Source organism: Balaenoptera borealis, assembly GCF_965194805.1.
Source record: "Balaenoptera borealis genome assembly, chromosome: 19".
Lineage (NCBI taxonomy): Eukaryota > Metazoa > Chordata > Mammalia > Artiodactyla > Balaenopteridae > Balaenoptera > Balaenoptera borealis.
Window position 1 is genome coordinate 18,365,550 of NC_138878.1, and position 24,849 is coordinate 18,390,398.

Sequence of the window (24,849 nt, forward strand, 5' to 3'; positions counted from 1 at the left end):
CCAGGTCATTGGGACTTAGAGGTACAAATCCACACCCTAGTTCCTGGGCAAAGAGCCAGAATCACAGAGTCCAAGCTGACCCTCCAGAGTTTATTCACTTTCAGTGGTACTGGGCCAGATGGAGCCTTCGTGGCATCTGACCCCAGCAGGGCAGGATCCTAGATCCCATCCTGCTAGGGCGAGGAGCGGCCTGTCAGCGTTAAGGCTTTCAGGAATCTAGAAATGACGGAAGGGGTGTGGTCAGTCAGGTGGAGCCCTCCCTCCGCCTCCCAGGCCACGCCCCCCCGCCAGGTTTGGTCGGCCTCACACCTTCAGATTCGTCCCCAGCCCCTAGGTCGGGCTCCGGCTCCAGTTCTGGCTCTGGTTCTGTCCCTGGCTCTGGTTCCGGATCCATTTGGGGTTCCAACTCCGGCTCAGCCCCTTCAGAGGTCTCAGCTTCCAGCTCTGGCTCAGTTTCCTCGAGGGTTCCGGATTGCGCTGCCTCGGAGTCCTCAGGACCCCGGGCCTCATCGCAATCTGAAGCTCTGGGCAGCCAGGGGCATGCGGTCCCTGAGCCAGCTTCCTCAGGAGTCCAGTGGCCTGGGCATGGAGGGTCGTAGCTTCGTTCTCGGTAGCCTGCGGCGGAGGTGGGAGTGTCTCAGGCTCATTTTACCCCTCTGAGGTTTCCTCTGCACACATGCGGGTCTTTGGGGAAGACCTCAACTCCGTGCTCCCACGCCACGCCCCCTCCTCTGACATAGGCCCCGCCCCCGCGCGCGCTCTCACCCGTGCCCACGTGCTGCCAGTCCCAGGCGGGGTCGGGCGCGCGCACGGTTCGCTGGGCGCAGCTCAGCAGCTCCTGGCAGGCGGCTTCGCCCTTGCTTTGCACCAGCAGCAGCAGGCGGCGTACCCTGCGCTCGGCATCAGGCAGCGCGTCCAACGCCTCGTATTCGGGCCCGGTGAGCACGCCCCGTGCCAGCAGCGCATCCAGCAGCAGCCCCGAGTCCGACTGCAGCGTCTCTACCAGGCGTTTCCGCTCGCGGTCGATCGTCTCTGATGGCCTCTCCTGCGTGTTGCCCATGGTGAGGGCTGCATGGGAGGTGGGGGGAGACAGGGAGTGGGGGCCGGAGCTCCCCTGACCTTGACCTCTCTCCCAGGGCCCCAGTGAACACCCGTGACTGGGGTCTAAGTTCACCTCGATCTCGGCAGTCAGCGGCAGGCCAGCTCCATAGTGCAGCACAGGATCCGTCCTCCTGCCTCCCTGGCCTCTTCTGTCCCATCTCCTCAGGCTCCTCCTTCGGTCCATAAATGTTAACTGTGGCTTTCCAAGGACCCTTACCTACTCTGACAGCTCTCCCCAAGCATGTCCTCCCTCCTGAGCCCCTGCCACCTGCAGATCCTGCGATCAATTCAGACCCAGTTTATCCAAACTAACTTCTCTTTCCCAACCTGCTTCCCCAACTTAACAGGCAGAAAGACCTACAACTGATCCTGATACCCCACACCCAGCTTGCAGTCAAGTTCTTCCCAGTCTTTCCAATATTTCTGTCAACGTCACCACTTACTTAGTCTAGCCTTTCACTTCCATCCTAGACCCTGCAGAGCCCCGAATCCCCCGCCTCCCAGATCCCGAAGTGCTAAGAGCCTCCGCTGCTCCTCTCACCAGCTGGAGGAAGTCCAGACCCCTTATCCTGAGGTCCATCCTTCCAGGACAGGCCCTGCCCCTGCACCACCTCACCAATGCCACCACCATGTTGTAACCCCAAAGTGGTCTCATGGTCTCTCCTGGTTCTAATACCTGAGCAGGGATACCTGAATTCTCTTGAGTCTTAGCTCTGACCGAGATCTCCAGACATCACCTGAGGCCAAACTGTCTCCCTGCTGCCCTGGGAATGATTTACAGCCATCATCTTTAAGAACCCAGGGCCCAACTCATAAAAGCTACCAGCAAATATTGAATTTTCACTGTTTTCCTCCATAGATCCTCCCGTTTTGAGAGGCTGTCTCTCCCAAACAGCAGGTGTTAGGCAGAAATTAATCTGCTTTGTTCATTTATTGACAACCAAGGACAATGGCCCATATCCTCTTGGGTGGCCTGACCCACGCAGCAAGGCCCCTGGCATTAAGGGCAATTAGGTCAGGCCCTGGACCACTCCCTCTCTCAGCCCATATCCCCTGGCCTTGGCTTTGTCCACAAAACACCCTCCTGGGTCTCGTCCTCCCTTTGGGGTCCCTCCTTTACCTCCTTACCTGGTTCCAGGTCTAGGATTTGGTCCTAGCCCCCATCCTGCTTCCCAGGTCTCACTACCTGGTGTCATGCTATGCCTCCCTGGTCATTTCACCCCTCCTAGCCATACTGAAGTGTCAGCCCTTCCCCCAGGCCATGAGCAGAGACCAGGACTACCCTTTACCCCTCTCTCTCCCTTCATGTCCCATCAGGGACAAATGCTACTCCTCCACTTCTCAGTGAGTTATCAGCATCTCCCTCAACCCCTCTATGGTCATCTCATCTCCTATAACAGTCTCTCTCAGTACCGCTCACTCCTATCCCATCACTCCCACAGAATAGCGACTTTGACAACTCTCTGGGGTAGGGCTTTTGTCCCCATTTTACAGATAAGGGGACAGGCTCAGCGAGATCAACTGGCAGAAGTGGAATCTGACTTGCTCCAGCCTGAACTACAAGGTCTCCTGCCAAGCAAAATGTCAGCCGTAACTACCTGTCCCCCACACCCCCACGGCTTATCAGAGAGAATCCAGACTATCTGTTCACTTCCCACCCCCTGGACAGCCAGGCTTTCCCCCACTTCCCTCCACCACTCAGTACTGGCACTTCCCAAACTTTGCAGATGCTGTTGCCTAGGCCTGGAATGCCCTTTCCTCCCTCCATGCTGTGGATCCATCCTCCAAGATTCAAATGTCCCCTCATCCACCCCAATGCCTGAGTGTCCCACAAGCAGACTGGTTCCTTCTCCTCTGTACCCCAGTGAACAACATATACCCTCACCACTAGGCTGACATCACTGCACTGTGTACTGTGGATCCTCTGCCCTCTTCTCTTGAGGTTTCCAGAGCCTGTCCCCCAAATCGAGTGCAGGAAGGGAGGGAGGACAGAACCCACTGTGTACAGGTGCAGAGAGGGAGGGGGAAGATTAGACTGGCCCCTCCTTCTCTCTCACGCCTCCCCAAGTTCTTTTCATGTTAGCCTCCTCCTTTCATTACCCCGAGTCCTGTCCTCTGTCCTGTCTGGGGTGCAGAGACCCCAGCTGGTCCGGGTCCTCTCCCTGAAACTCAATGCTCAGAAGTGAATACCGAAGTTATCTCCTTCAGTGGTCACAGCCCAGATCCTTCCCGGAGCACCAGGCAGCTCCAGTTACGAGGCGTGGACGGGGTCTCTGCCGCCCTCCCCACCTCGCTCCCCGCGCGTCCGTCTGCTAGGGAGCGAAGGTGGTGGAAAACTGCGGGAGCCTTTGCGCACGTGCGAACCCTTAACTCCCCTCCACCCAGCCCCAGAGCTAGAGTCCTGCCGAGGGGCGGGGCTCACAGACCTCCTTCGGGCGCGGCTGGTTTTGGTGGGGTGCGGATTTTGCCCAAACTCAGTTTCTCTTCCCTACCGCAGCCGGGGGTCGGGGGGGCTCCCGGTCCGTGCGCTCCCGGCGGCCCCACTCACGGGTCGAGCCTCGGCGGGGCAGGAGATGACAAGGCAGAAAGGGCCGGGCGGGGTGGGGATGGAAGCAGCAGCTGCGGCGGGGGCGGGGCGGCCAGGGCTGCCGGGAACCGCGAGGGGGTGGGGAAAGGGGGCCGTTCTTCCCAGGACGCGGGGAGGCAGGCCACAGAGGTCGCGTACCGCCTGGGCTCGTACACGTAGTCGGCTTTCCCTCTTCACCCCGGGCACGCCGGCTGAGTCGGGGAGGGGACAGTTAAGCCCGCGGCCCCAAGTACCCCGGCAATTCCCAGGCGTTTTACACCTATTCTCTCGTCGACCCATCTCTGCCTGTCACAGACAAGGCTCAGAGGAGACCAGCTTACCCAGGCTCACAGAACGGATGCACTGCGGTGCCGGGTGTGACGCCAAAAGCCCCCGCTTCCCGGAGGTCGCAGTGCCCACGCGCCAGCCCTGGATTCGGACCCGGAGGATGGGGCCTAAGCAGGAGAACTAGGGGCAGGCTCCCCAAGCACCTCCACCCTTCAAGGGTTCCTCGATTAAATATTAAAGCCCTAGGATCTGGACGCTGCTACGAATGCCAAGTCGCCCCCCACCCATGACTTCTGTGCTCCATGGTCGGTAGAGAAAAGAGAACAGAAACACAGAAAAAAACGCAGTTTTATGCAGGGCTCGGTATTGGAGAGGGGCTGCCAAAGTAGGAGGGGCTTCACTCAGCCTCCAGCAGGGGCTCAAGGAAGCCGAGCTGGGCGTGCTACCGGCCAGCCCGCCCCCTCAGCCAGGCTGGTTTCAGAGTGGAGGGGGCTCTCAGGGGGAGGGGTTGGCCCCTGGGCCCAGGTAGGAGGCGCGGCTCTCAGGGGTGTTGTAAATGGTTAAAGCTCCCGGCAGGCTGAGGGCTGGGCCTCCCAAAGCGGCTTGGACATCCAGCAGGAGTGGTGCCCCCAGCATGGAGTCCTTCCCTAGGAGGAGCGGGGCTGTGCTCAGCGCGGAGAAACGGTCGCCTCCTTTCTTCAGGGAAGGAGAGCCTCACTCGCCTTGCCCTCCGGTCAGTTAGGATGAAACATCCACTCTCAACCTCCCCACTCTCTTCCAGTGGCTCAAGCAGCTTAAGCAGTACTCTGCAGAGCAGCCTGACTCGGGGGGATTTCCCTCCAAAACACCAACTGCCCAGCCCACACAATCGTGGTAGCTCAGGCCCCTTAGGGCCACCCCCAGGTCCTGAGTCACCACAATTATTACCTGGCCCTGGAGAATTTAACCCCTTGACCGCCAGCTCAGTCTCACCCTTCTCTGGAACCAAGGGCTGCAACTGCATAAGAGAACCCCAGGAAGCAGCTGGGGAGGGGAGCTGGGGCTTTGGCTGAGGGAGAACAGCTGTGGACTAAAGGGCTTGGCTGAACAACCCTGAACCCCCTGCCCTCCCCACCCCCATCTTACCAGGGACAGCTCCATGTCTAAGTCCATGAGAGTCCACTCCCGCCCTTGGAGGCTGGTGCCCAGCACCTAGGGGGAGCTCTGGGTCAATGGTGTCCTCCCCAGGCTGCACAAACAGCTGGACCCCACCAAGCCCCATGCCCCTGCCCTACTGAAGGTGTACTCACATCTAGGGGCCCTGCAGGCTCCACACTTTCAGGGGGGGCCCGAAGCAGCATTGGAGGCAACAGACTCTCTGGGCTTCGGGCTCCTCTCTCCAGGTCCAGAGGCCCCCTGTGCACGGAAAACTGCCGTTGGCCTGCAGTGCCCAACCCCACCCCCCATTAGGTTCCCAAGGAACCTGAATACATCAGGATCTAAGTCTGACAACATATAGAAAATGCTGGAAGAGGATCCCACACACACACATAGAGGGGCACACAGAGAGTGCCTCTGCCTCCTACTTTTGGCCTGAGGTTTGGGTTGTGTCTCCTCCCTATGCAATTATCAATACCAGTGGTTCTTAAACTGTTGTGTACTTTACAATCTTTACAAACACCCCAGTGGTTGCATTTAAAATGCAGATTCCTGAGCCCTACCACTGAGATGTTTCCACTTTCCACGGGCCTCTGAAGCTGGTACTCCTTAGAGCAGCTCTGAGAAATCAGGTGACACCGTGGTGCCCAACTGACGCCCACCACCCCCCTGAGCCAGCCACCAAGGGGCAGAGAAGGCTGGGAAGTCTGGGGGCTAGTTAGTGCTGATCTAGCTGCAGAAGTGGCCCACAGGGCTTACAGTCAAAAATGGTCTCTCTGCTCACCTGTCAGGAACCTCCCTGGGGCCTCTTGGTTCAGGCTGCTGGGCACTCCTGGGCCCCTCGGGGCTGAGGCTCCCTTTCCCTTCCAGGATGGCCTGCACCACAGCCACAGGCAGCGGTGGGGGTGCTGTCACGCAGAAGTCACACTCGTTTGGGGCCAGGGCCAGCCCGGCCTCGCCTTCCCCCCCTGGGCTGGCTGGCTCTTCTTTGAGCAGTGCCAGGCCCTTCTCCCTGCACCAGAGAAAAGCTTCAGCCAGACCCTGGCACTGACCTCTCCCCCATCCCCACAGCCATCTGGGCTGCCAGGCCCTCCGCCACAGGCTCCCCAGAGGGCAGCCCCTGTCCCTCTTACCTCCTGCCACCACTGGAGGGAGAAAGCCTGGTTCCTTCAGGGGATGGAGAGTCTTCCGGAATGTCAGAGATGATGGGGCCCCTGGCCCTGTGAGGGCTGCTGAGGCCCAGAGTGGTCTCTGGGAGAGGCTGTAAGTAGAAGATGAGGCCCAGCCCTTCACCTCAAGCCACAGGGTGAGCCAGAACCCAACCAGTACCACATGGGCTAGATCTAAGGGGGAAGGTTTGAGGGAGGAGGCTGGGCCCATGCTGGGGAGCCTGGGTCTGGTGGGAGGGAAGGCTGGCCTCCATCTTCTCTTCTTTTTGGGGAATGGGGAAAGGGAACAGGCTCTCCATAAACCGAGCTGTGCTCTAAGGAAGAGAGAAGAAGCAAAAACCTACCGACTGGATAAAGTAGGGGTCCTGCAGGAGGGCACCAGGTAGGGGGCAGGCGTTGAATTTGGCTGGTGTTGGGCACCCCTCATCCAGCATCAGGGACCTGTGCAGGGTGGCCAGGGCACAGGCAGGGGGCTGGGTAGGTTCATCTCCCATGCCCCTCAGCCTGCACCACCTCCCTCCCACAGGCCCCAGCAGCCAAGTCAGCAGAGCTGAGGCCTGTTGCCAGGGCATCAGTCACATGCTGGAGGCAGAAGGGGCTCCCCCCAGAGATGGGGGCCCTTTGGGGGTAGAGAGGGGAGGGAGGGAGCATGGTTTGAGACCCAGACCCTCTGCTGTTGGGATGCTTTGGGGTGAGGGGGAAGGGGATGACGGGGTGGAAATACGGGGTTAAGGTCCTGGAACTGAGGGGTCTGAGAGTGGGGGTTTGGTGGTAGGGTTGGGGGTAGAGGGGGAAAGCCCTGGAAGGGGGCCCTTGGGGGGATGGCCACTGGGTGAGGAAGACTGTAATGCAGGGGAAAAGAATGAGGATTCCAGGTGAAGGGGCTTCTGGAGGAGAAGGAGTCCTGCCTGGGTTTCTGTGAGGGTCCTGGAAGGGGTGGGGGCATCCCTGGGTTTCTCACTCACAGCTTTCTCTTAGTTCCTGTGCTGCTGGACCCCGCCTGAAGTGGCCCAAAGAGGCACTGGATCAGCTGAAGAGAAAGCAAAGGGTTAACTCATACTTTGGACCTTGCCCCCCACCCTAATGAGGCACTCCAGGTGGCTTCCAGGACTGGGGGGGTAAGTTCAGGAGTGAGAGAGAGAAGTGGGGTAGGGGGGAGAGGAACACCTTGCCAATGACCCGGTGCTGCTGACCGTGGCTCTGCCGCAGCGTCACCACCTCCCTCCACAAGATCTCGTTCTGCCTGGGGGAAAGGCGTGGGAGGGTGCTGAGGCATCTGAGAGTTCGCCCGGTCACCACCCCCCACAGAATGGCAGGCCTGAACCCGCGCCCACTCGGATGATCATCCGTCCATAGACAACAGACTTCCTCAGCTCGGCCCATTGGTCTTGATGGAGGCGCCAAGGCACGAGAGAGGAAGGAGCTGCCCAGAAACGCCTGGAAGCCAGTGCCCTCTCGCCCAGACCCCCCCTTCCCCCTCCCCATCCTCCTCCGCCCCCTCCCCCGCACTGCCTGAGCTCCCGCAGCCGCGCCTCGGTGCTCTCCTGCACTCCCCGAAAAGCCTGCACCTCGCCCAGAAGCCGGCCCAGGTCCTCAGGGCGCCAGCGGCCGTCGTCGCCGCGCAGCGCAGGCACCTGCAGGTGGGAGGCACCCTCAAGTCACAGTCGCAGGAAACAGCTGTCCCACCTACACCCGGGTTTGCTGGTTCCTGCAGGCCGCCCCCACCTTACGCCGCACGCGTTCCAGTAATTGCTCTCGGCCGCGCACGAAGCTCGGGTGCTGGAACTCGACGTGGTCCCGTTCCGGCCTCAGCAGGCCACCCTGCTCGATGCTCACCACCTTCCGAAAACCGTCTAGGGAGTAGGCCGTGGGGGCGTAAATTGCCCCGTCCCCGCGCACCAAGTCACCCACGCCCGCGTCCCGCCCGGCCCTAGGGACTCACACATGTTGAGCTGCCGCACAAAGCTCGCCATATTGCTGTGCTTGAAGTACTGGGGCAGCACTTCCTTGGCGAAGCGGCTCTGGTCGCTGACGAGGAAACTGGTCCCGCTCTGTGGAGAACGCCGCCCGCCCACCCACCGTGCGGGCGGAGACCAGACGACACCGTGAGCTGCGCCCGCCCACGGCCAAGCCAGCGCTCTAGCGCGCGCATACACACTCGCACTCACTCTGGGGACTGAGACTGCCATTCGTGGGGACGTGGGACGAGGCCAGGCCAGAACCAGCTCTGGCCTAGCCTGGGGCGACCACAATCTCCATCCCAGCCCACCCAGACTCCGTACTCGGTTCTCTGAAAGGAGGAGCAGAGGCCAAACCTGGGTTCCAGCCCCGGACGGCTCCCAGACCCGCGATGTGACTCTGAACTAGAACCAGGCCCAGCCCTTCCCTTCTCCTGGCCTCTGTGTTCCAACCTGTCTGACGGGCAGGGTGGGAACTAAATGACCTGGAAGATCCTTCGGGTTCTAGGTCTCCTCCAGAAGGCTCCTACCCTTTCCTCTGCCCAGAGGAAGTCGCCTCACCTCCATCTCGAATACCCCCTCCAAGCCGTCGCATACCCTGGACGGCTGAATCAAGGGACCCTCAGCCCCGTCCCAGGCAGGGATTGGGTGAGCGTGGACTTTCACTGACGTGGAGGAATCCCGGGGACCACTGAGGAAGTCGAAAGGCCCCAGCCCTCACCGGGCTCCAGCGGATCAGGTGGTCGGTGCCCGGGTCGCCCACCAGCGCCCATAGCTTGCCAAGGAAGGCTGGCACGGGGCTAGGGCCCGGCTCCGTGGGCAGCGCGGCTGGCGCTTCCTGCATGGCGCAGTCCCGGCCCCGTTTAGCGCTTGGGCCCGGCCGCCGCGGGCTTGTCAAAGCCGCGGAAAGTGCTGCGTTTGCCGCCCGCTCCGCCCTACTCCGCCTCCCGGCGCCGGGTCAGGTGGGGGCCACGTGCGAACCAGCGGGGCGGGGCTCTGACCGCGGCCTCAGCACTGGCAGACAGAAAGGGCAGTATGTGCGTGGGGGCGGGGGGCCGTAGGGCGGTAGACCTGCGTTCGAGTCCCACCCCTCTCTCAGGCCCGCTGTTTCCTCCTTTGTTCTTCGGGAGAATCGAGCGTACACAGCGTGGTGTGGGCTGGGAAAGTCCTATAAGGCGATGGCGTGGGCATAGTGAAGCCTCGGGTAGAGGGGCAGATAGGAGCGAGCTTGAGAGCGGGAGGGTGGGGGAAGGAGAAGCTGGCCCCCTCCCGCCGAACCCTGGGGCGTTGTCATTCCGAAGATGCGAGTGCCCCGACACTGACCCCCGCAGCCGTACCAGTGGAAGTAAACCTTGAGGTCTCGAGCTCTCCCACCCCTGCCCGGACCCCTCCTCCGGCCTCTGCTGGTTCTCCTCCCTCACCCTTCAGAGCGGACCCGGCCTTTCACAGGACGTAGAGATACTGCTTGATTTATTTCACACTCAACCCTGAGGCATGCTTTGAGCCAGTGCCCTCCCTCCTCCCACGCCGGGGCCGCCGAGCAACGTTTGCAGGGGACTGGGGTTGGAGGAGGGTGATCCCCGTACGGCGGGGACAGTGGGTGTCTGCAGATGTTGACAGCAACGAGTGGACTCAGGTTGCTCCGCGCTGGTACCGACGCCATCCCGCAGCCCCCAATTCTCGAGAGGGACAAGAGGCAACAGAGTCCTAAAGGAGAGGACTAGCAGCTGACGCGCCCCGGGGCAAACCCACGCAGCATCTCAGGGGTCACACGTCCGCAGGGAGGGGAAAGAGGGTTTGTCGCCTCACGCCACAAGCGTGGGCCGCCAGGGATGTGGCTCCCGCGTTAGCTTGAGCGTGTAGCTGCGCAGGCGCGGGCAGTGCGTGCGGAAGGCGTGCAGCACGGAGGGTCGCACCACGCAGAAGCAGTGCACTTCGCGCAGGCCCGCGCAGCGCTCTGCCAGCTCTTCCAGCGCGGCGTCCAGCTCGGCAGAGGCGGCAGCGCGCACTTCGAGCGCGCTCAAGGTTGCGGCGTAGTGGCGCGCTGCGAAGCGCACCGGGCCTACGGTGTCCCCAGAGAGGCTGAGGCGCAGCGCAGCCACGGGCACTGCAGGCTGCAGGACGCGCGTCACGCTCTCGGCAGGCAGAGCCGGCTCCAGCTCCAGCTCTACGGCCAGTCCAGGGTGGCGGCGGCTCAGCTCGGCCCAGGCTTCGTTAGGCAGGGGCGGCGCGCGTGCGTCTTCGGGACATGCGCACCGCAGGGCCAGGAGCTCAAAAGGTGCGCGGTCTGGCGCCGCCAGTGCCTCGAGCGCGGTGCGCGACAGGCTGGCCAGGTGCAGGCCGAGGGCGCGTAGGCAGGGGCAGGCCTCTAGTAACTCCAGCACGGAGCCTGGCCCCACGCTGCCCACCAGCGTACTGTTATCCAGGAAAAGGCTGCAGAGCTCCGGGCAGCCGTGTGCCACCTGCAGCACCAGAGCGTCGTCCAGTGTGAAGGGCAAGCGCCGCAGGTCGAGGTGGCGCAGCGCGCGGGCAGCCTTACAGAGGGCGTGCACGGCGTCCAGGACGTCGCGGCCCGAGTCGAAGAGCCGCTTTTCTCCGCGGCACTCCAGGCACAGGCCTCGCAGCTCGGGGTTACGGCCAGCCAGTGCGGTCAGCAACTCTATAGCCGCCAGGCGGCTCGGCTCCCTGGACGGCACAAATTCCAGACGTAGATTCTGAACGTGGTCCAGGCAAGCGGACAGATACTGCGGCTGCATGCCTTCTAGCTCACAGTCGCAACTTGGGGGTAGAATGGTGGAGAAAAGGCTTCAGCCGGCCGAGTCCCCGCGACCTGGAGAGAGGCCTCTAACCCACCCCTCAGCCTGGGTTCCAGCTACCATCCCCACTTCCTGCCCCCTCCCCACATACCTCCCTGTCCCGACCATGCCTGGTCGCTCCAAGGTGATGCTAGAAGGGAACTCCCATCCTATCCCTTTAGAAGACTTCAGATGCATCTGCCGCTGGTTGAAACCTTGCTACGGAGAGCCAATGACATTTTAAGAACAGGGCTTTCTCAGCGGTCTTTAAGGAGGCGGGGCGTGACCTCTGGATTGCCAGGTTCATATTTGCCTCTGCTACTTCTCAGCTGAGTAAGAAGTGATTAAATCTCTCTGCCTCAATTTTCTATCTGTGCAACGGAGATAATAATACCACCTATCTACCACATAAAGTTTTAGTGAGGATTAAATAAATTAATATGTGTAAGGCACTTAGAACAATGGTTGGTACACAGTGGGCGGCCAATAAATGTTAGAAATGATTACACTTTTTGGGGGGGGGGGCTCGTGCGTGTGGAATCTTAGTTCCCTGACCAGGGATCGAACTCACGCCCCCTGAATTGGAAGTGCCCAGTCTTAACCACTGGACCGCTGGAAGTCCTGATTACGCTTCTTAATATGGGGAGAGTCACTGTATCTCCCCAACCCCTGACTCCACCGAGCCAGGGAGAAGGCGGGAGGGGGAGGAGCCTGCTCACCTGATGTTCGTGTTGTGCCACACAGTGCTGCAGGTGGCAGCGGCAGCCCAAGCTCTGCAAACCCTCGCAGCAGCGGCGCGGTCCCGCAGGGGCAGGTGACGGAAAATGAGTGCCAGCACTTCCTCCGGCAGTTGTTCTCCAGGCTCCGCCATGGCCGTGCGCGGGGTCGGGGTTCCGCTGCAGGAAGGCCAAAGTGTTGAGGGAAGCACCTGGAGCCTACGTGTAGAAATGCTTGTAGCCCAGGAGCTGCTATGTAATTTGCAGAGCCCAGTGCAAAATGAAAATGTGGGTCTCTTTGCTCAAAACATTATTAAGGGTTTCAAGACAGCGACAGCAGAGCATTTAACCAAGTTATTAAACCAAGCCTGGGGCCCTGTGCAGTGCACAGGTCACAGACCCATGAAATCTGCCCTGGATGCCGAGGATCTCTGATTCTCCTTTAAACTACGTTCTCACTTGTTGAGCAAATCCACGCACGTTTTATGCTATATTAGAAGGAACTCAACCACGACCGGTGCACCACGTTGATAAAGCCGAATACCGGATTTGGGATGATGCTATGGGATCTTTCTTCTAGTTACCAAAGTTTTCTCTGAGCAAGTTGGAAGGCGGATGCACAGGCTCTGACTCCAGACAACCACGTCCTCCCCCCAGCTCAGAGGGCCCCTCTTGCCTCCCCCTGCCTCCCTCTACTACACGCTTACAGCCTCCAGATGGCCCAGACTAGTCTCACAGGGGTCACTGAACTGCTTCCCTTCCAATTTCGACCCTGAGTACTAGGGAAGGACTAAGCCCAAGCACCGAGGACCATTGAAATGAGGCATTCTCAAAGGATGCGGGGCATCAGAATCACTTGGACACTTGTTCACACTACAGATTCCACGGCCCCACCTACTAAGTTAGGCTCTCCGAAAAGAGTAAGGCCCAGGAATCTGAATTTCAACAAGCTCCTGTGGATTCTACAGGCCCCAAGTTGAGAAACCCGGTCCTAGCCCCGCCAGTCACTAGAGAGTAAAGATAGGGTTAATAGGGCGGGATCATTAGGGAAAACTTTTAATTGGCAGAGACCATAAGCCAATCAGAAAGCAGGGACGCGGGTGGGGCGCAACCGAATCCGCCCAGAGAAGGGAGGCTCTTTCCTCCACCTCGCAGGGGGAGGTGTCCTGAGTGCTTCCAAGAAAAGGCCGGCGGGGCGGAGAAAGTCTTGGGTTTCTGGGGCCTGAGGAACCCTGGGTTCAAGTTCCGATCCTGAACCCCGAGCAGCCCAGGCTCCCGTTGGGCGGCTTAGGTTCAGCTGGAATTCGGCAGACCCACCTCAGAGCGCGGTCTTTGTTGGAAAGTGTGCGTCCTCTTTGAAGTTGCCAATTTTAGTTTAAGGTGCTTAAAGGTTTTCGTACCCAACGTTTCACGCCACTGGCCAGTTTTCTATTTTCTAGGCTAACGGTCCCTGCTGGAATTTGCGCCTCGCGTATCCTGGGGCTTCTGATACCCTCCGCCAGGCCTGAACTTGGGACCCACCGGCACCCCGTTCAGAGTGTCAGGGAGTATCAGAGATCAGAGATCTTCGAGCTCTACCATACAGAAGGCACCAGAAACGTCTGGTCCTCAGGGGGCGCCTCCTTGTTGATCCATCCGTTGCCCGCTGGAGGAAGAGGAGCAGCTTTCACCCTGGGGCCCTCCGGCCTCGTAAGAACCACAAGTCCTCGAAGTCCCTTGCCGCGGGCGGTTCTTCCTGCCGTCTAACCTCAGGCGCCAGTTTCTTACCTGCTCAGAGGACCAGGTGGGTTTTGCCCAGAGACTGGGGACTGGCGGCGGAGGACAGTGGTGGGAAGGAACCGCGGGGAGCCCGAGGGGCGGGACGCCGGGACAGATGGGGCGGCTCGGACTGGGGCACCGCCCCTGCGCTCCGCGCACACCCGGAAGCAGCGCGAATCCAGTGGGGCCGGGCGGGCGTGGGAATCCAGGACGGGCGGAGGCGGCCAGGTTAGTGCAGAGAGTGGGTGGGCTTCCCGGTGCCGGCAGAGGCCGAGGTGGATCCTGGCTCAGAAGCATGGGTGCGGAGCGGTTGTCATCCGCGGCTGCTCGGGTCAGGTGGTGGTGGTGGCCTATTGGGCTGTTTCCGTGGGAGGCGGGAGAGAGGGTACGGACCTTGGTCCCCAAAAGTTCCTTGTCCCAGTTAGGGGATTTCAAGGGGCGGCAGGGCCCTGTGGGTGAGAGGAGGGGGTGGGGTTGTTTCTGAACAGATATTTGAGCAGAAACCCTTTGCTCTCCCCAGCCAGTAGCAAGAGCAGAACTCCAGAACGAGGGAGGCCGGGGAGCTCCTGTCGAGAGCTCGGGAGCGGCCCAGCTGAGTAGGATGCTGGGACTCTCAGCCTGTCAGTCCTTGAGGGGCCACGCCCGCCAGCAGGCCGTCACCGTCCACCCTGCCAGAGGTGGGGCTACCCGGGGACTGTTAGGCCGTGTTAATAGAACGCTGCACCGGCTGGCTCCCGGTCGTAGGGGCATATTTTCTTGAGTTGGTACCCAGCTAAGAGTTCTCAGCTCAGCTAAGAGTTCCTAGGACCCAGCCCGGCCCCGCCCGCAGAGAGGCGGACTCCGGGTGGGTGGGGCGCGGGGCTTCCCGAGGAGGGGCTTCTTTGGAAGGACACGTAGAAAGGAGTTCCCAAGGGCGCGAAGCAAGCCAAGGGCCCCGGCCGCTTCTCAAACGTTATCTGGCCTTCTCGACCTCTAGCCCGGCAGGCCTGTTTGACTTCTCCCATTTGTCCAGTCGTAGTGAGTGTGAGGGAGCTTCCCCCCTCCTCCAGGTTTTCAATGTCCCGCAGGTAGGCCTGCTGGGGAGACCACGGCCCGGTCCCACCCCTACTTACCTACCCCTTGGGGCGGGACTGCATCTATGCGGTTTACATAAAGTAGAATATTGCTAAATACAGTGAAAATAAAAATCACCCCAAGTCTCCCCCTTCCCCAACAGAGGTAAACAATGGTAACTTCCTGTTAATTTCCAGACTATGGTTTTGGGTAAACACACAAGTATTAATATGTTTTCTACCAAAAGATTATGGGGGGGGGGTTGCTCAAAAGGTACGTCCCTGTGCTCAGACGCAGGGTAGGGTTATCAAGTATCATTTTTCTTGCCAGGTCTGGGTGATGCTGGAGCGCCCCTGCCCAGGTACTGTCCCAGCTTTGGCTCTCACGTTAGGGTCTGGGGCCAGATCTGAAACACAGAATAAACAGAAATGATTTAGCTCACATAATGGAAAAGTCCAAGATGGGACATAGTGTGATTAGGAGTGCACTTCTTCATCTCTTGGCTCTGTAGCCTCCTGTGCCAGTTTCATTCTCAGTCAGGCTCTTCCCAAGCAGCGGCAGAGGAGAACTACCCTTGCTTCTAGCTCAGCTTCAAGATAGGAAGGGAAACTTATGCCTCTTTCCTATTGGTCCAGCCAAATTCGCAGGTTGATTCTGATTGGTCCAACTTGAATCCTATGCCCAACTCTGAACAAATCATTTCAGGAAGGCGAATGGAATATGCAGATTGGCTAGGCCTGTTTCACTTGCCCAGGCCTGGAGCTAGGGAGTGGAGTTAGCCCTTACAACAGGCATGTGGATTGAGAAAAGGGAAGAGGGAAGGCCCCAGAGGTCAGTCAGGATTGCGGGAGGGAATCTGGGCAGGCGCAAACTACAGGTGTCCTTTGAAGTGAAGCCTGGAGATATAGTAGGAATTCAGGTCAGAAAACCAAAGTGGGGGCTGTGGTCCCACAGGGATCCTGGGGGCTCAAATTTAAGCTGAGGGCATACTATACCAGCACATGGGCCTGGCTGTGCTGTGGGGCATGGGCACCATCCAGGATGAGGATGTCTCCAGTCAGCTTTGAAAAGAGAGACACCCTGGCCTGAGGAGGGAGCAGAACACTGTCCCTCTCCTCTTCCATCCCTGTGACCCTGGTCTCTTTCTCTGAGAAGACAGTGGAGAGACAGTCCTCACTGAAAACCTTGGCTGGGCTGGGCTGGTTTGGGCTGGGCTGTGCAGATCCAGAAGCACAAGGGGCTGCCTGTGGGATGATGAACTTACCCTCATAAGTATGCCAGCTGGGTGGGATCGGCTGGATGTCAGCTGAGGGGACAGCTCGGCCACGTGGGACTGGACAGTTGTCTCCAGAGCTGGGTTGGGGGTGATCTGAATGCCTATCTCTGTCCCCAGGAGGCAAGATGGCGGCTGGGCCAAATGGGCTTGAGGAGTGGGTGGGCAGTGCCTACTTATTTGTGGAGTCCTCGCTGGACAAGGTGGTCTTGTCGGATGCCTACGCTCACCCGCAGCAGAAAGTGGCGGTGTATAGGGCTCTCCGGACTGCCCTGGCAGGTGCGTGAGTGGGCGGGCACTTGGAGAGGAAAGGCTGGCCTGGGGCCTTTTGTGGGCGGGGCCAGGGACTGAGACCTCACCTCTTCAACTCTGTGGGCCTGTGCTTAACCAGCACTTTAAGGAAAAGATTCGTTGGGGAAGGGAGGAGGAAGACACCTGGTTGCGTAGGGTCTGTCTTCTCTGTGTATGCATGTGTGCCCTTGGGTGTAGACTTGTGTCTCTGTGTCTCTGTATGATCTACCTATGTGTGCACTAACGTCCCCCTGCTCCATGCCCCCCACTCCCCGGATCAGCCCGCTCACTGCTGTCTATTAATCGCGCCTCTCTCTTCTTTTCCTCTCTCACTGCAGCACTCCTTGCCCAAGACCCCCTCCCCAGTACCTACCTTTCAGGTCCCCTTTTCCCATCTCAGGGCAGAGGCCACAGGAGGTTGAAGCCGATTGGGAGATCTGGCTCCGGCCTCAGAGCGGCGAGAGCCCCTCTCCTTCCAGGGCGGGGGGGAGCCACACTAGGAGGCCGAAAACCTGAGACCTCCCGCCCCCTGCCCCGCCAGCCACCTACCCAGAGGGCTTGGCTGCCCAGGGCAAACGCCCCTTTCTACCCTGCAAAGTCTCTTCCACGTCCTTTTTGCCCACCCTCATTTGGGGCTTCAGGGTTGGGGATAGCGTAGCACACACTCCGTCCTAGGGTGCTCCCTGTGATAGGTCCTGGCCTTTATTCTGGGTTGTTGCTGTTTACATCCCAATTTTGCTTCCCAGCTGGGAGCTCTGGCGAATAGCCGCGCCCCTAGGTCTGGGGATGGGGAGGGCGTCTTACCTCGGGCTTCATCCCTCCTCCGGCCTCTTGGAGAATGGCCCCGCATGGGGACCGCATGCCACCTGACTGCCCGCTTCCGCAGAGAGTGGCGGGAGCCCCGACGTGCTGCAGATGCTCAAGATCCACCGCAGCGATCCGCAGCTGATCGTGCAGTTGCGTTTCAGCGGGCGCCAGGCCTGCGGCCGCTTCCTCCGCGCCTACCGCGAGGGGGCGCTGCGCGCCGCGCTGCAAGGGTGCTTGGCGGCGGAGCTGACCCTGCACTCCATGCCGCTGCAACTGGAGTTGCGCGCCGGCGCGGATCAGCTAGATGCCTTGCTGACCGACGAGGAGCGCTGTTTGAATTGCATCTTCGCCCAGAAGGTGCGGCCGGGCTGGGGCCAGGGTGGGGTGGGGATTCGCGGCTAAGACCCCCACCGACGCCGCACTCCCCTCCCTAGCCCGACCGGCTCCGGGATGAGGAACTAACAGAGTTGGAGGATGCGCTCAGGAATCTGACGTGCGGCTCGGGGGGCCAAGGGGGCGACGTGGAGGGCGCTCCGGCCCCCTCGCAGTCTCTGGCACCCTCTCCGTCGGAGGAGAAGCCACCACCGCCGCCGCCGCCGTCTGGCCAGACTTTTCTGTTCCAGGGTCAGCCCGTAGGTGAGACTCCTGGAGAGAAGCAGAGGCAGGATCCTTGGGAGGATGGAGTTTGGGGAGGGGCGAGGTCTGCGCGGGATAGTCGAGGGGCGGAAATGGAAGGGTGTCCCGAGCTCACTCCGCTTCCCACTCCCCCTGCAGTGAACCGGCCGCTGAGCCTGCAGGACCAACAGACGTTCGCGCGCTCAGTGGGCCTCAAGTGGCGCAAGGTGGGGCGCTCCTTGCAGCGCGGCTGTCGTGCATTGAGGGACCCGGCGCTTGACTCACTGGCCTATGAATACGAGCGTGAAGGGCTGTATGAGCAGGCCTTCCAGCTGCTGCGGCGCTTCGTGCAGGCCGAGGGCCGCCGCGCCACGCTGCAGCGCCTGGTGGAGGCGCTCGAGGAGAACGAGCTCACCAGCCTGGCAGAGGACTTGCTGGGCCTCACGAATCCCCATGGCGGCCTGGCCTAGCCTGGGTACCAGAGAAAGGGGCGGTCGGCCAGTTGCCCAGCCAGGGTTTGGAGCACCTGGATGACTGTAGGGTCCCTTCTGCTGCTACTGCTGACCTCCGGTCCACCCACGGGACTCTGAGGCCACACTTAAAACCAGAGATGACTGCCCTCTCCAGGAGTCGGACAAGCACCCACAATGTCTGCTGGGGTGCCACTGGGGGTTCTGTTCTAGATACTAGGATAGAGAGAGCGTATGGGGGACCTGCTGCAAGAGGTCTGCCTCACCTTTTCCCACCGCAGAAGAGGGGCTTTCAGCCAGACCTTACCTCTTCATTCATAGAACAATTTATTACTATTCATTAATTCAATATAATTCATTAAGGACCTGCTGTATCCTAGGCATCATCCTGGGTGCTGCAAATACTGTGGTGAACAAAACACATGAATCCTGCCTGTCCCCAGTTCACACTCGGTCTGGGACTCTGAATATTAAGAAACAGTAATAAAATACTACCAGTTTTTTGATGTGAAAAATACAAGGAGTTCTGGGAGCAACTGAGCAGGGGCCTAACCCAGGTTAGGGGTTAGGCTTCCTGGGAGAGAAATGAGTGTGAATGTTGTGGGCGGTGGAATGAGAGAAGGGCAATATTCTGGGCATGGTCAGCCTCAGGTGAGGTCTTGAGGAAGGTGAGAGGAAGGGATTTAGAACAGAAGGTTTAGAGTGGCTGGATCTAGGGGTGGGTGGATTTGCAGAGACCCATTGTTGAGTGGGGGAGGCAGATAGCATGGGGTCAGGTAAGCCAGTTTACAGAGTTTGGATTTTATCTGGAGGCTAGTGAGAGGCCTTTAAAGGGTTTTGGCAGTTAAGGCTGGGAGGCTGGTGAGGATGCAGAGAGAGAGAAAAGACAGTGCCCCAGGCTGGGGCAGTTAGCAGCAGAGATGGAGGGAAGGGATGAACATTGAGAGCTGTTTAGGACAAAGGACAACAGGCCTGGTGACACTGAATGAGGAAGGTTGGAGAGGACTCCAGAGTTTCTGCCTTTGCCAGTTGGATGGAAGGTGGAGCTGCCTGCTGAGATAGGGGCCCTGGGGGAGGTGAAGTGCTTGCTCTGTTTGGCACAAGTTGGGCATGATGTTCCTGTAGAACATCCAGGGAGAGAGTCCAAGGATAGCTGGATCTATAGTTTTGAGTTCAGGAGAGTGTTGAGGCCTAGGATTCAGAAATGTACAGGTGGGAGTGGGTGGGGTGGCCCAGGGGGAGGTCCTGAAGGTCACCAACCAGAAAAAAGAGCAACCCAAAGAGGAAGGAGGAAAACCAGATTTGGAAGCCAGGGGAATACCCACCTGCTGTGATGGAGGCTGCAAATCTGTCAAAGCTGCGGACTGTCCACTGGAGTCAGGGAAAAGGTTACTAGGTGGGGGCTGTTTCTGGGACATGGTGTGGACAGCCTGAAACCAGACCACAGGAGGGATGGGAGGTGAGGTAGCAGAGACAGCCGGACTAGAGGACTCCTGAGAAGTCTGTGACCGGGAGAGTGAGGCTCAGGTTGGAAGGTTTATTTTGTAAGGGAGAATATTGGTGGGAAGAAGTCAGAAGGCACAGTCATAGCCACTGGAAAGAGGATGGCACTGGGTAGCAGTGCTGGTTCTCACAGTCTGCCCTCAGAAACTCTGGGGTGGGGTGGGGCGGGGCGGGGCGGAGTGGGTGTTGTCTACTCCAGGCCCCACTGCATGGCTGGGACCTGGAGGCTCTGAGTTCCAAGAAGAGAGAGGTGGCAGCCAGAGCTGGGCAAGGCCTGGGCCCTCAATCTCCAGAGCGCCTCTCTGCCCGCCTGTGTCCACATCAAACCTTTTGCTCACTGGTCTACTTCAGGAGTCCCCCAAGCTAAACCAATCCCTGCCAGCCCTACCTGGCCTGCAGTGGGCCCAGGCTTGGTTATTTCTTCCTGCAGGAGGCGATGATGGCCTGGGGCACTAGGGAATAAAGAACTCAGAACTGCCTCTGGAGAGACAGACTGAAGTGCTCACCTGTGAAGTTAAAGCAGACAGGGTTGGCCCCCTTCTCCTGCATCCAAGTGGATGGATAGGGAGAGGGGCAAGGGAGGACAGAGGAAAGAGCCTTGGACTGAATTCCAGAAGATCTGGGACAGTGCTCTTACCTTCTGCCTGTACGATCCTGGGCAAGTCACTCAGCTGCCTGAGGGGCAGCGTCCCCATCTGGGCATGATCAATGACAGCTGCTGCCAGGGTTGTGAGAATTGAGCACGCAGTTTTGTTAGTCCTTGTGTGCGTGGTGTGTCTGCTGGCGGGCATGGCAGACCCAGGAGAAAGGAGGCAGCCATGTATCCGGGGCACTTTTTGGACCCTGTCTTGCGGAACCAGGGCTCCTGGAAAGCTGACGAGAGGCACTTCCAAGGATGGCGTGGGAGGGGTCGATGCCAAGCCCTCCTGCGCTGGGGCTCCTGCCCAGCCCAGGCCCTTTCCGCTCCGGAGAGGCAGGGGTGGGGAAACTAACCAGAAAGGTTAGTGCTTCTTCCTGTCCCCTGGAAAGGCAGAATTGGGAAGTTTGAGCCTGCACGGAGACCAGAACTCACCTCTTTGCGCCTTCCCAGAGAGAGCTGACCGTGAGGATCCCTCTCAGAGATTAGTCTCCACTCGGAGACAGCGCTCCTGCAGCGCCAGGGCGGAGCTGACTGAGCTCCAGATGTCCGGGCGCACACAGCTGTGGGGTCACGTGGCAGCGGCCCCGGCCCCCCTTCCTGCCAACGTTGCATTTGGCCCAGGCCCCGTCCATGGCCGCCCTTGGGACCCTGCGCTGAGCCCCGGAGGCCCCGGCATCCGGGGCCACGCCGCTCCCAAGGGCCGAACGTGTATCAGGATCCCAAGGACCGCCGTGGTGGGTAGGGATGGGTAGAAGGGATTCGGCCTCAGCGCGGGAAGGGGGTGGGGCCGAGGCTCCGCGTCTCCCTGTTCTGGCTCTGGGGCACCGTGCTAGGCCGGAGCTGAGAGGGTGGGAGTCGGCTACTAGGAGGAACTTCTTGCCCTTTCAGGGTGCCCATCCCGGTGGGGGGTCAGGGCCCAAAGTAGGAGGACAACGGAGGGGGATGAACGGCCGGCAGCCGGAGACCCCAGGCGTGTGGCCTCCCGCGCCCTACCCCCGGGGAGGGCGGGGCCGGAGCCCCTGCCGGCTGCTGGCTTCCTTGTCTTGAGCCCCTGACTGAGTCTCTCCGCAGGGGCCGCGGGCGCCTGCCAGGCGGACATGAGGCGGAGGCTGCGCCTACGCGGAGAAGCGTCGCTCACGCTGCTCCTCGGCGCCGCCCTCGGCCTCCTGCTCTATGCGCAGCGCGATGGCGCGGCCCCGACGACGAGCGCGCCGGGAGCTCAAGGGAGGGCGGCGCCGGGGCCCACCCCGGGGCTCCGTGTATTTCAGGCGCCGGACGCAGGCGCAGCCCCGCCGGCCTACGAAGAGGATACGCCGGAGCCGCCCACGCCCACGGGACCCTTTGACTTCGGCCGCTATCTGCGAGCCAAGGACCAGCGGCGCTTCCCTCTCCTCATTAACCAGCCGCACAAGTGCCGAGGAAATGGCGCACCCCCCGGCGGACCCGACCTGCTCATCGCCGTCAAGTCGGTGGCTGCGGACTTCGAGCGGCGCCAAGCCGTGCGCCAGACGTGGGGTGCTGAGGGTCGCGTGCAGGGGGCGCTAGTGCGCCGGGTGTTTTTGCTGGGCGTGCCCCGGGGCGCGGGCACAGACGGGGCAGACGCGGAGGGGGCGGGCACTCGAACGCACTGGAGCGCCCTGCTGCGTGCTGAGAGCCGTGCGTACGCGGACATCCTGCTCTGGGCCTTCGACGACACTTTCTTCAACCTAACGCTCAAGGAGATCCATTTTCTGGCCTGGGCCTCCGCCTACTGCCCCGACGTGCGCTTCGTTTTTAAGGGCGACGCCGACGTGTTTGTGCACGTGGGAAACCTGCTGGAGTTCCTGGCGCCAAGGGACCCGGAGCAGGACCTGCTTGCAGGTGACGTGATAGTGCAGGCGCGGCCAATCCGCGTGCGGGCCAGCAAGTACTACATCCCTGAGGCTGTCTACGGCCTGCCCGCCTACCCGGCCTACGCAGGCGGCGGCGGCTTCGTGCTCTCGGGGGCCACGCTGCGCCGCCTGGCCGGTGCCTGCTCGCAGGTTGAGCTTTTCCCCATTGACGACGTCTTTTTGGGCATGTGTCTACAGCGCCTGCGTCTCACGCCTGAGCCTCACCCTGCTTTCCGCACCTTTGGCATCCCTCGACCTTCAGCCGCTCCGCACCTCCGCACCTTCGACCCCTGCTTTTACCGCGAGCTGGTTGTAGTGCACGGGCTCTCTGCTGCTGACATATGGCTTATGTGGCACTTGCTGCACCGGCCGCAGGGGCCAGCCTGTGCGCGTCCATGGCCTGTCGCTGCGGGTCCCTTCCAGTGGGGCCCCTAGCCACCTGTCACAGCTCCAAGCCCCCCTCATTCAGACCCAGGATGTAAGTGGGAGGTAGCTTGAAGAGTAGGTTTCCCAGGCGGATTAGTGCTGTGTATGTCGTTCTTCCCCAGAAAGGGGCATCCAGGTGTCTGCCTCCAGAAGGTCCCAGGGAGTGAAGATTGAGCTTGGTTCCTGCTGACCCACCCTATTGGGAGGTGATCTGGAGCAAATCTAATGGTGGCCCTTTGAGACAGCCAGGGCTGAGGTGGTGGTGAACCAGGCTCTTTGCCAAGCAGGTGAACGTGCTTGGTCCTCCTAGTAGGGACGTGGGTGGGGGTGGGGGTGGCAGAGGCTCATGGAATCTGACCATACTTCTTAGTTTGGAACCCCTAGAGTGATGCCAACAAATGCAGATCTTTCTCAAGGCTGGACCCCACAGGGATGGGTAGGGGCCTAGCCTCAGTCCTCACGGAACCGGCAGATTCTGCCACAACTCAATCTGAAAGTAGGTGTTTTGCTTCCTATTTGCCCCTTCAAACTGCATTCTTAGCCACGTCTAGGTCTTTAGATCTGCTTTCCTGGGGCCAACGCCTCCTGAGCCCTGGACTAGCTGGAACATTAGGGATGGAGGCACACAGGGACTGAGCGCATTGTCCTACCTAGTCTTCCCCCACGTCCAGCTACCCACCTACACCCACACAACTGTGCCATTCTCCCACTGGAGCCTATGCTGCCCCCTTCAGAGGAGCCAAGGAACCTTTTTCTAAGATAACTCCTCCAGCTGTAAATTTCCCCATATTCTTCAACCACCCCCTTTCTCAAAAAAATCAATGCCTACACGCTCATTTTAGTATAAACATCCCAGCAACAGCACATGGGGAGCTGTCGCGGAGGGCATAGGTCTTTATTGGAGGAGGGGTATGGGCAGGGCATGAGGAAGGTTCCCCCATGCTAGGAGGATGGGAACAGTCCTGGCTGCCCCACAGTGGGATGTGTGAGGGTCTCTGGCCAGGCCACAGTCCACATGGGAAGACACCAATCAGTAACAAAGTCATGGGAACGCCACACAAGCCTGGCTGTAGGCCCAGGCACCACACAGGCGCCCGGGGCAGGTCCCCTGCACATTCATTGTTAAACTATACAGGATGAGGCTGTACATGAGTTAATTACAAAAGAGTCATATTTACAAAAATCTGTACACACATTTGAAAAACTCACAAAATTGTCATCTATGTATCACAAGTTGCTAGACCAAAATATTAAAAATGGGATAAAATTATACATTTCTCTTCTCAATTCTTTTCAAAAGGATTAATATTTTTAAAGCACATATGCTACTTTCCTTAGCAAGTCCCACGAAGAGACTGAGCAGCCCAGCCCTCCATGAGCCCCAGAGGCCTTGAGCCGTGAATGGGCCCGGCCAGGGGACACTGCCCAGAGCTGAGGGAGGGGAGCCAAGCCCACAGTGCAGAACAGAATGCTGAAACACAAAAAAAGGAGGACGATGTCTTTGGCTAAAACTTTGGCATTAAAACAAAGAGGCAAACAGGATGGAAACATGCAGCGCTGCCAGCCAGGTTTCGGCAGAGTAGGGGAACAGGCGGCCTTGAAGGCTGGCTCCAAGAGGGGTGGGAACCAGGCCTGGGCACGTACCTTGATGGTAGAAAGTTGTGTTTCAACCAGTTGGGTGTGCCTACTGGGCCTGGCAGGGAGCACATGCAAGAAAGAAACGGAAGGGCAAGTGAGCCACCTTGGCCACAGCCAGCTCATCAAGTAACTAAACTGGATGTAGTGCAAAAGTTGCAACCAAGTACTACGGACATGCTACCTGCTTGCCTTGAGGGTCATGTGGCAATGCTGGGCCAAAGGCAGGACCCTGTCCTTGTCTGGGTGCCTGTGTCCTCAGCCAGAGAAAGAGCCCCAAGTTTTCCCAATGTATGGGGGACAGGGGAGACAGAACCCTGTCTCCCTACATGTTAGTCGAGAGCTCCTGGGTCCAGGTATCAAGGCTCAGAGTTTGTGCTTCTCTTTGCAGTCTGTGTCCCCTGTTGGCACCAGCAGGCTGAGATCGCACAGAAGAATATCTGGGCCTCTCACCCCATGGCAGAGCACCCAGCCTAAGCCCCACCTCAAAATATCACAACAGCCCTTCCACACTGGCAAGGTGTCCAAGAAAACCCACAGGGTGGCCTGCTGAACAGGATGCGATACACAGTTCCATGGGGCAGAGGGGCATGGGTGGTGATGTTCCTAGGGGAGTTCTGCGGTTCTCAGGTGGGCACCAGGCCTGGGGGGGCCATAAAGGGTCACCGAGGCAATGTGGTTGTTCTGCATGACCTGTTATGAGAAGATGACAACGAGTCAAGGGGGAGGAGTTGAAGGAATGTAAGCAGAGCAGGCAATCAAACCCACAAAAACCAC

The 24,849-nt window shown here is 59.6% G+C and overlaps 5 protein-coding genes and 1 long non-coding RNA gene across 46 annotated transcripts in view; 2 read left to right on the forward strand and 4 right to left on the reverse strand.

Annotated features, from left to right (window-relative positions):
* Positions 1-76: 76 nt before the first annotated feature.
* Positions 77-9,191, reverse strand: LOC309617130 (heat shock factor protein 4). 23 transcript variants are annotated; one of them, XM_082368939.1, is made up of 15 exons: positions 8,890-9,168; positions 8,204-8,312; positions 7,987-8,114; positions 7,830-7,895; positions 7,429-7,500; positions 7,227-7,291; positions 6,606-6,702; positions 6,226-6,353; positions 5,877-6,104; positions 5,245-5,350; positions 5,081-5,146; positions 1,175-1,274; positions 766-1,068; positions 310-615; positions 77-216 (listed from the first exon to the last, which is right to left on the reverse strand). In XM_082368939.1, the coding sequence occupies exons 1-15, from the start codon at positions 9,061-9,063 to the stop codon at positions 209-211; spliced, it is 1,956 nt and encodes a 651-aa protein (XP_082225065.1). In that variant the 5' UTR covers positions 9,064-9,168; the 3' UTR covers positions 77-208. The 23 variants fall into 23 exon arrangements, 18 of the variants coding, with proteins under 18 accessions (XP_082225065.1, XP_082225053.1, XP_082225060.1 ...); XM_082368927.1 differs by having other exon boundaries at positions 7,429-7,504; positions 7,771-7,895; XM_082368934.1 differs by having other exon boundaries at positions 7,429-7,504; positions 7,771-7,895; positions 8,941-9,167.
* A 450-nt stretch (positions 9,192-9,641) lies between these two features.
* Positions 9,642-13,601, reverse strand: FBXL8 (F-box and leucine rich repeat protein 8). 4 transcript variants are annotated; one of them, XM_082369054.1, is made up of 3 exons: positions 13,309-13,416; positions 11,734-11,910; positions 9,656-10,997 (listed from the first exon to the last, which is right to left on the reverse strand). In XM_082369054.1, the coding sequence occupies exons 2-3, from the start codon at positions 11,883-11,885 to the stop codon at positions 10,025-10,027; spliced, it is 1,125 nt and encodes a 374-aa protein (XP_082225180.1). In that variant the 5' UTR covers positions 11,886-11,910; positions 13,309-13,416; the 3' UTR covers positions 9,656-10,024. The 4 variants fall into 4 exon arrangements, with proteins under 4 accessions (XP_082225181.1, XP_082225180.1, XP_082225179.1 ...); XM_082369053.1 differs by lacking the exon at positions 13,309-13,416 and adding an exon at positions 13,498-13,601 and having other exon boundaries at positions 9,657-10,997; XM_082369052.1 differs by lacking the exon at positions 13,309-13,416 and adding an exon at positions 13,048-13,239 and having other exon boundaries at positions 9,657-10,997.
* TRADD (TNFRSF1A associated via death domain) lies at positions 13,390-18,362 on the forward strand. Of its 6 annotated transcripts, none has more exons than XM_082369070.1 (6): positions 13,588-13,716; positions 14,009-14,165; positions 15,935-16,093; positions 16,992-17,269; positions 17,347-17,548; positions 17,687-18,362. In XM_082369070.1, exons 2-6 carry the CDS (start codon positions 14,090-14,092, stop codon positions 17,995-17,997), a joined length of 1,026 nt encoding a protein of 341 aa, XP_082225196.1. In that variant the 5' UTR covers positions 13,588-13,716; positions 14,009-14,089; the 3' UTR covers positions 17,998-18,362. The 6 variants fall into 6 exon arrangements, with proteins under 6 accessions (XP_082225193.1, XP_082225195.1, XP_082225196.1 ...); XM_082369065.1 differs by lacking the exon at positions 14,009-14,165 and adding an exon at positions 14,872-14,902 and having other exon boundaries at positions 13,665-13,716; XM_082369066.1 differs by lacking the exon at positions 13,588-13,716 and adding an exon at positions 14,872-14,902 and having other exon boundaries at positions 14,029-14,165.
* On the reverse strand, positions 17,560-21,242 carry LOC309617211. The gene is made up of 4 exons (XR_014237799.1): positions 21,021-21,242; positions 20,138-20,521; positions 19,323-19,427; positions 17,560-17,703 (listed from the first exon to the last, which is right to left on the reverse strand). It is a non-coding gene; the product is annotated as an uncharacterized lncRNA (long non-coding RNA).
* Positions 20,683-23,709, forward strand: B3GNT9 (UDP-GlcNAc:betaGal beta-1,3-N-acetylglucosaminyltransferase 9; the record flags this gene model as incomplete). Of its 2 annotated transcripts, none has more annotated exons than XM_082369005.1 (2): positions 20,683-20,878; positions 21,212-23,709. In XM_082369005.1, 2 exons carry the CDS (start codon positions 20,683-20,685, stop codon positions 22,444-22,446), a joined length of 1,431 nt encoding a protein of 476 aa, XP_082225131.1. In that variant the 3' UTR covers positions 22,447-23,709. The 2 variants fall into 2 exon arrangements, with proteins under 2 accessions (XP_082225131.1, XP_082225132.1); XM_082369006.1 differs by having other exon boundaries at positions 20,716-20,874.
* The window catches only part of PHAF1 (phagophore assembly factor 1), a 29,420-nt gene continuing 27,844 nt past the window's right edge, over positions 23,274-24,849 (reverse strand). For 7 of the 10 annotated variants that reach the window (XM_082369021.1, XM_082369022.1, XM_082369020.1 and 4 more), the window contains one exon: positions 23,274-24,765. In XM_082369021.1, the coding sequence (XP_082225147.1) occupies positions 24,679-24,765 (87 nt within the window). In that variant the 3' untranslated portion in view covers positions 23,274-24,678. The remainder of the gene's footprint in view (positions 24,766-24,849) is intronic. The other 3 variants (XR_014237772.1, XR_014237773.1, XR_014237774.1) reach the window with 3 other exon arrangements.